The 8,153-nt window shown below is 46.9% G+C and overlaps 1 protein-coding gene across 3 annotated transcripts in view; it reads left to right on the top strand.

The window, feature by feature from the left end:
- Positions 1-263: 263 nt before the first annotated feature.
- The window catches only part of DESI2 (desumoylating isopeptidase 2), a 46,247-nt gene continuing 38,357 nt past the window's right edge, over positions 264-8,153 (top strand). For 2 of the 3 annotated variants that reach the window (XM_032389328.1, XM_032389325.1), the window contains exon 1: positions 264-514. In XM_032389328.1, the coding sequence (XP_032245219.1) occupies positions 473-514 (42 nt within the window). In that variant the 5' untranslated portion in view covers positions 264-472. Of the gene's footprint in view, positions 515-844; positions 1,158-8,153 lie in introns of those variants that run through there. The other variant, XM_032389326.1, reaches the window with a different exon arrangement.

Genomic DNA, 8,153 nt, shown 5'->3' with positions numbered 1-8,153 from the left:
GCTTCGAGCGGCGAACCGGGGCGTCCTCACTGCATGCCGGGAACTGTAGTCTTTCTGGGACTCCGCTCCTCCAGCGTGGAGAGGCGCCATTTTAGGTCCCGAGGTGCGGCCGCGCGGAGCCAGAGCGCAGGCGGGCTCAGCCCCCGCGCCGGGCCGGCCCCGCCCCCGGGGCGCCTGGCGCCCGCCCCCCTCCCCGCTCAGGCCCCGCCTTTCCCCACGTGTCCGCTGCCGAGGGGAGGCGCCTGAGCCGGAGCGGGCCCGCCAGCGGTCCGGCCCCGTCGGCGCAGAGGGTCCTGTCGGCGGCGTCCGGGAGCGGCCCGGCTCCCCGATGCTCCCGCGCCGGCTGCCGCGGGCCGGGCTGTGCGCTTAGTGCCCGGCTCTGGCCCGCTGAAGTGCCCGCGGGGGTGGGAGCGGCCTCGGCCCCGCGGAGACGGAGCGGCTGGAGGACGAGGCGGCGGCCGCGGGGAGGAGGATGGGGGCTAACCAGTTAGTGGTGCTCAACGTGTACGACATGGTGAGTGCGGCCCAGGCCGGCAGCCTCCGGACGCTCGGCGCGGGGCTCGGACCCCGGCCCCCAGCCCCTGCGCTTCCTGCCTCGAGCCTCCGCCTCCAGCTTAGTCGTCGGGGTGGGGGAGGGGAGTAGGAGGCTGTTTGAATCCTCGCGCACGTCGGCGGGCGGGCAGCGCTGCCCGGTCCGCCCGAGGGCTCTGGCCCGGGCTCGGGGCGGCTGGAGCCTCGGCGGTGCCCCCTGCGCGGCCCGGAGCCCGCGCCGGGCCCGACACCTCGGCGGCCGAGCGGCGTCCTTTGGGCGAAGCTCCCGTCGCGGGTCCGACCGCCCACTCCCGCCCCCCGGACTCCCGGCCGCCAGGTCCCCGAGCGCGGGTTCTCCCCGCTCTGCCGCTTCTCCCAGCCGCACACCTCTTCCTGCCCGAGTCTTCAGAAACTCCCAAGCCCTTCCAAGTCCCGAAAGTCACAGCTGTCGGTGCCTGTGCTAGAATCTCGTCCAAGGTGAACGGGAGCCAGCACCCCTTTGCCTCCAAGGCAACCTCATTAACGTGAACGAGGCTCCAGTTTAGTAAGCCCAGCTGAGTTCCCTGGAGATCCTGGTGGGGCTCCTCTGCTAGCCTCTGAAGACCACTTTCCAGGTGATGCAACAGGTATCTGACGTGACCACAGGAGAGGGAAGGGGAGAACTTGTTTATGAGGTCATCTAACTTTGGAGTACTGCAGGCACACAGAACCGAGTCCAAGAATTGATCTGCCATATAATTGCAATGGAAGTCCCCGGTAGAGGATTAGCGTTGGAGTTAAGATGCGTGCTTGGGTTTGTTTGCTTTCCGTTGATGCATTTTGTTTTGTGAAGGAGTTACCTCTGCCTTCGATGTGTGAGATCTCTTGGCAGATGAAGAAGTCCTCCTCATTATTTTTGCTGGCTTAAAGATGCAGAAGAGCTGAAATGCTAGATGTCAGGAGTCATGGTTCTCACTCACAGGTCTAAACTTTTTATTCCCTGGCATTGTGTTTACATTTCTAAATTTACACTGTAACTTCTTGGGTAGAAAGGAACTCCCGTGCCCTAATCTGGGAATTATATCAGGATGAGATAGAGACTGCCCGCCCGGGACTTGAGGTGAGGTCTCAGTTGAGTTAAGTCGGGGTTTGGAGGTGGAAGGAGATGGATTAACATACTGAAGAAAGTGAAACATGGAGAAAAAATTAGAGTAGAACTGAAGGGCCTAGGAAAACAAGGCACTTAGTAAGGTCTTTGGCCTATGTCACTGGTTAGAAATCATTCTCTAGATGTCAACTTTTTATGATACTGGATACCTTTATTGTTCAAGACTTTTTATTGCCTTTTTACTGTTTCATTGCCCACCCCCACCCCAGTGATCTGCGTTTGGTTTCTTGTTTATTCATGAAGACAATTACAAAACATCTCACAGCATGTATTCTACTTTTGAGAGCACAGTATGTTTTTTCTTCTGGATTATTAAACCCCTTTATAAATTAGGATTATGCAATGGCCAGAGGGTCGTAGACTAAAAGAAATCTGAAAGTAGAGGTAGAGAGAAGTTTGGTTTTTTAAATAAAAATGCCAGTGCATTCTTTGGCATATAATGGGCTTCCTTACACTTTAGGTACTCTATGAATCACAAAAATCATTGTTAATTGTGGTAACTGTAGGAAAAGCTAGAGGTGGTATTTAAACCAGTATATTTCAAAGGGAGGAGTATTCAGAAAGATGTTAAAAATATAAACTTGTTTAATAAAGATCTTATTCCTTACATCACTTTTGTAAAGTAGATACTTACAGAGGAGGCAGGTAGAGAAAGGGGTAAATTAAACCTGCCCAGGTGACAAAAAATAGGATCTAGAATTTCTAGACTGCAGTCTGATTCATTATCTCCTCTACTGAATAATTTCTGTGTTTCTTATAAACTGCTTCTTCCTAGCAGTAGGAGAAGGAGCATATGAATGTCTATCAGAACGGTAAATAGTTGAATTATTAGACTTTGGACAAACTTGCCCTTGCATGTTCTTTGAGGGCTCTCAGGCTGTGGCTGTTTCGTGTCACTAACTCAGCAACCTGCAGTTATTTCATTATGACCTTGTAGAAGTCACAAAAATGAATGAGTTATCCTTTCTTCTTTGAGGAATTTAGAATATCATAGGGGAGGTACAACAGTAGTAACAATTCAAAACAAAGTAGCCTGATTTTGGTAATGGAATGACAGAAGAGGATGTAAAGGAGGAGACCACGTGTGGTTGTAGGATCAGGGATTGCTGAGAGGTGCAGGGACCTCTGCAGGCAGAGAACAGTCTTCAGGAACAGTGTGGCAGGAGGAGAGCGCAGGTGGGACTGGGAAACATCAGCTGGTCCAGTATAACGCAAGTAGCCTGCATGAAAGAAACAAACGGAAAGTTTGATTAGAACTTTATTAGGTTGGGGCTGGGACAAGGGCGGGGGGGGGGGGGGGGGGCTGGTCTCTGAACCAGGGGGACCATCTCAAGTTTTCGTTGTTGGGAGCAGGGTGATCAGAGTTATGTTCTTGAATTAAGACCAGTGTGTTGAGGTACAAGATCGTATCTTTTATACTGCTTTTTCTCAAGTTGTATTGGTTTTGAAACAGTTTTGCTTGATGTCAAGGTCAAATCTCTTTTATCTTTGATCGTGCCGCTCGTGCATCATAGATGCCTTTGATGGGGATTGCTGTTGTCTGTACAGGCCTCGTCTAGCAGAGTCCGTCCAGTCCAGACTCTGCAAACATCAAAATCAACCTTTGGTTTGCACTTGATAATCACTGTTTGTAGGGACCCCTTTCCATGCATCCTTGTGTCTCTCTGTCTGGGAGACGGTCACCTGCTCCAGCTCAGACTGCAGTTTTCCTGTTCCCTAGATGGGGAGTTGCTGATCATTTCTGTTCTTCCATAACTGCCGCACGTAAGGGAGAAATCGTATCGGGGTCATCTGTATTAGCTTCTTCTCATGGAGGATAGCATAATCCTTAAAAGGTTACTTAATCTTACAAAGTGCTGCTAAATTATTGCTTGCTACCTTCTCAGTGATTATGTTCCTCTTTGTACTTGGGGGTAATCTACCACCAATAAAACATGTCCTGGGTTATTTCCGGGTCCTGGAATGAGGTTATTCACATATTCCTAGTTTACTGGCAGACGTCAAGCAGGTGATTCAGCTGAGTTTCAGGTACCGGGACAGTCTCTGGTGTGGGCGCTCTCACACAAGGGCTTCATTTGCCAGAGACCCAGAGTTTGTGCCATTTCAGATCATCTTGGCTACTAATGAATTTTTATAAAATACAAATATGCAGTAGCACGATAGTATTTGTGGATTCATTCAATGAGCAGCTTTCTTCCTATTTTAAATAGTATCTGTACATCTTCAGAGCCTTAATAGAAAAAAACCGCTAAGACTCTTCAAATACGGAAGTTTGGGTCCGGACTTCTTTTGACCATCCTGCTTCAGTCCGAGTCCCCTAAGAGCATGTGAGGGCACACACGTGTGAGAGGACCCGACTTCGCACACTTCTGTGTATCTAATTCAGACTTCTTAAATGAGTTCCAGACGCATCTAAATATACTCTTTACCTAAATCAGCATGTCCAGGGACAGACTCTCTCCCTTCCCTTCTTTCCCCAGCTCAGACTTCGCCCTTTGCTCCACCCCCACTCTTGGGTCATAATTTTGTCTTGATAACCTTCTGCTTAGTTTCCCAAGCTAGAACGCTGGGAGTAAAACTACTGATTCTTCTTTATTACAAGCCCATCAGAGTCCAGTCACCAGGCCCTGTCTCTTGTCGTTTGGTTGATTCTGTCTGAAAGTAATAGCTTGACCATCAGTAGCTTAAGCTGGAAGGATACTTCTCTTGAGTCCAGAGATAAACGATCCCTGGCTAGTTCAGCAGCTCAATGGGGGCTCATCAAGGACCGAGACTTTTCGTCCTTCCACTCTGCTGTCTGTCCCCACCCTGCTGGCTTTTGTTCTGCTTTGTCCCCTCCTGGTTGTAAAATGACCGTCCCAGCACCAAACAGAATCGTCCCCCAGCAGGATGTGAAGGAAGACAGAGGCGAGTAGGGCCTTTTTCTCCTTTTCATAGTTCTCCTTTTCATAGAAGAGGCTTTGCCAGAGCCACACTCCCGTCCCGAGGAGGGGTCGGTACTGGGCTCACCTGTAGCTGATGAAGCTGGGAGAGTGGCTGGCTGGCTTTCCCGGCCTGCGCCATGAGCTGTGGCGGGGAAGGCAGGGAGTTGGAAATGGCAGTGAGCCGGGAGCCTGTGATGCCTGTCGCATATTTTACCTTCTGCATATTCCTTAAATTGGGTACCTTATGCTCATTTCCACTGTTGCTTCTCAAGTTCGGGTCCTCATTATCTCTGTTTGTATAATAGCCTTCTCCTGGTTTCAGTCTCTGGGCTTACTCCATTTGAATCCATCTCCCCCTCTGTCACCAAAGTGATCTCCGGACATGTGAATGATTGTGCCATTCCTCGGCTTCACGTTCACCTGCGGGAGAGAGGCTAATGCCCTTTATGATGTGACCCCTACCTGACTCTTAGAGGCCCACCTCCTGCCGGTCCCCCGCTACTTCCCACCCCAGCATACACACTTTATGCTCACACGAGGGGATTGTTTAATTCTGTGAACAGGCTCTACTGTAGTAGCTCACACCCCATATCTTTACTCATGCTGGTCTCACCTAGAAATGTCCTGTTCCAGCCTTGATCAGCTGCCACCCCGCACCTCCTGCCTGTAGACTTGAGTGAACTCCTGTGCCCTCGGTGTACTTTCTGCATACCTTACGATGCACGTGTTTAGTTCTGTGCTTCCCACTGGACCAGGTTCCTTGACAGCAGTGTCTAGGACAGGACCTGTCATGAGGATGTGTTCTATAAACATTTACCAAATGAATGGGAATTTAAGAGGCGGTTTTATTAGGAATGGTGCCAGTACTTAAAAATAGCACAAAAAGGTCTTCAGATATCTCTTCTCTTTGGGCCTGATACCTATTTCTGTATTTGTTCCCCTAATTTTACTTAGTATATTACTGGATTTTAGCTTTGGTTATTGTAACAGGATGATCAAATGAAGAGGGGAGGATCACGGGAAAGGGATAGGAAAAATATCAAAATATTCTTCTTTGACATAGTTTTTAAATTTTTTTAAACACTGTGGGCCTAGACTGAGGAAATGGTCTTAATCTGTTCATTTCGTGAAGTTGGATCTGCGTCAGTCCTTGAGAGGCCCTACTCGCCTCTGTCTTCTTTCACGTGCTGCTGGATGAGGACACTGTGTTTGATGCTGGGACAGTCATTTTACAACTCTAAGGGACAAACCAAGAAAAAGTAGTCACTCCTTGGAAGATAATCTTTCTGAAAACATTGTCAGAACCTTAACATAGATTAACCAGTTAGTGGGAACTCATCTTCATGTCCTTGTACCTTAAGATCCTCTGCTGCTTCGGCCAGTGCCCTTCACTACTGGACAGAGAATCTGTGAGTCCATGAGTCTAGCTGAGAAAAGGACAGTCCTAAATCTGCCCTCCTACATTACCTGTGGCACTATCTTTTCTTTTTTCTCGTTTAGTATACATGAGAGAAGAACTCAGTCTCTCTATGTATTTGTTTTCTGTTGCTGCAATAACAAAATGCCAAAATTTAGCAGTTTAAAACAAGGCAGATTGAGTATCTCACACTTGTGTGGGTCACAAGTCCAAGTGAGCCAGGCTGGCCCCTCTGCTTCGGGTCTCACCAGGCTGAAATCCCTGAAATCGCTGTCAGCCGGCCTCGGCGCGAGGGCAGACCTGTCACCAGGCTCATCCAGATGGTTGCCAGAATTCAGTTGCTTGTGGTTGTAGGGCCGTGGTCCCATTCCTTGCTGGCTGTCAGCGGGGAGCCCTTCTCAGCTGCTTAAAGCCTCTTGCCTCCTGGGTCTTCAAACCAGCAGTGGTGCCTGGAGTCCCCCTCTCACCTCAGATGTCTCTGACCTCCCTTCTGCTGCATCTCTTCTACCTCCATCCAGAGAGACTTCTCTGTTTTTAATAGCTCATGTCATTAAAGAGGACCCATGAGGATATGCCAGGGTAATCTCCCTGTCTTCAAGTGTCTCTATCTTAAATTATATCTGCAAAGACCCTTTACCATGATTCACAGTAACTTATTCACAAGTTCTGGAAACTAGAGTGTAGACACCTTACGGAGTCATTTTCCCTATCACACCATCTATGAAAGGTATTTTGTAAACCCAGATATACCTTTTAGCAGTCCTTTGACTTGGCATGGAATAAGTATTAACTCAGTAACTTCAAGTGAAAAATTTGAAATATTCAAAAAATAAAGCGTGGAGGGGTGCCTGGCTGGCTCAGTCAGAGGAGCGTGCGACTACTTGATCTCGGGGTCAGGAGTTCGAACCCTGCATGGGGTGTAGGAATTACTTAAATAAATAAAATTTAAAAATAAAGCATGGAAACCTTTTATGAGTGGCTAATACTAAAGGTCCAAGCATGTTGGTGACTACAGGCCCTTCAAACTGTGGTGGTATATTATCCACTCCGACGTCACATCTGTGATAAAGTTAACAGAATAGAATTTAGTGAAACTTGTAAATTAAATAATATTAAATACCAAGGAGAGCCTACTACTTTAGGTGGATTCTTCCATTAAATAGATCTTTTAAAACAGGACATACATTTACTTTTCATTTGTTGACTGATTTTCTACACGATTATTTACATTCCAAAGCAGCAACATTGTTCAGGTGTCACCCAGTTGGTGAATAGAATGTAAAGGGAAGACGGCCAAAATAAATAATCTTAAGCTGTTAGAAAGGCAGAAAAATAATAAAGGGAAATGAGATACATGAAAATAACTTTAAGTTTCAATTAATCTGAAATGGATTTGGGTATATGACTGTGACCAGCCCCCCAAAACAATAACTTAAAAACTAATTGACCCCACATTATTTGAAATAAAAGTCTTTGCTCACTAAATTACAATGTCATCCTTGTCATAACACTAAATTCTTGCCCATACAGAATTGGTGAGTCTCTTTACTGCACTATTTTAATTATTATAATTTCACAGTATATCTTAGTATGTGGCTGGGCCAGTTTCCTTTCATTCTTTTTCCCAAGTTGTTTTTTTTTTTTTTTTTTTGCTATTTTTTTTTTTTTTTTTTTTTTGGCTATTACTCATTTCCTTTTCTAGGCTCTCTGAAAAATTCCATACATTGTCACTTTGTTTTTTTTTTATTATTATTGTGTTAAAACATAGAAGTTACTGCCTTAACCATTTATGGCTGTATAGTTCAGTAGTGTATATTCAGTGTTGTGCAGCCAATCTCCAGGACATTTTCATCTTGCAAAACTAAAAACTCTGTATTCACTAAACCTCCTTCCCCTCTGCCCCCTAGTTACTGCCATTCTATTTTCTGTGTATGAATTTGGCTAGATACCTTGTAGAAGTGAAATCCGATAGTACTTGTCTCTTTTAACTGACTTATTTCCCTTTGCATAGTTTCTCCAAGGTTTATCCGTGTTCTAGCACATGTCAGAGGTCCCTTCCTTTTTACGGCTGAATAGTGTTTCACTGTATACATATGATACACCGCATTTTGTTTATCCATTCATGTGACAGTGG

The sequence above is a fragment of the Phoca vitulina genome, unplaced genomic scaffold (genome assembly GCF_004348235.1).
Source record: "Phoca vitulina isolate PV1807 unplaced genomic scaffold, GSC_HSeal_1.0 scaffold54, whole genome shotgun sequence".
In the NCBI taxonomy this organism is placed as follows: Eukaryota; Metazoa; Chordata; class Mammalia; order Carnivora; family Phocidae; genus Phoca; species Phoca vitulina.
The sequence above is the reverse complement of the archived record's forward strand: the minus strand, read 5'-3'. Positions and strand labels throughout refer to the sequence as shown.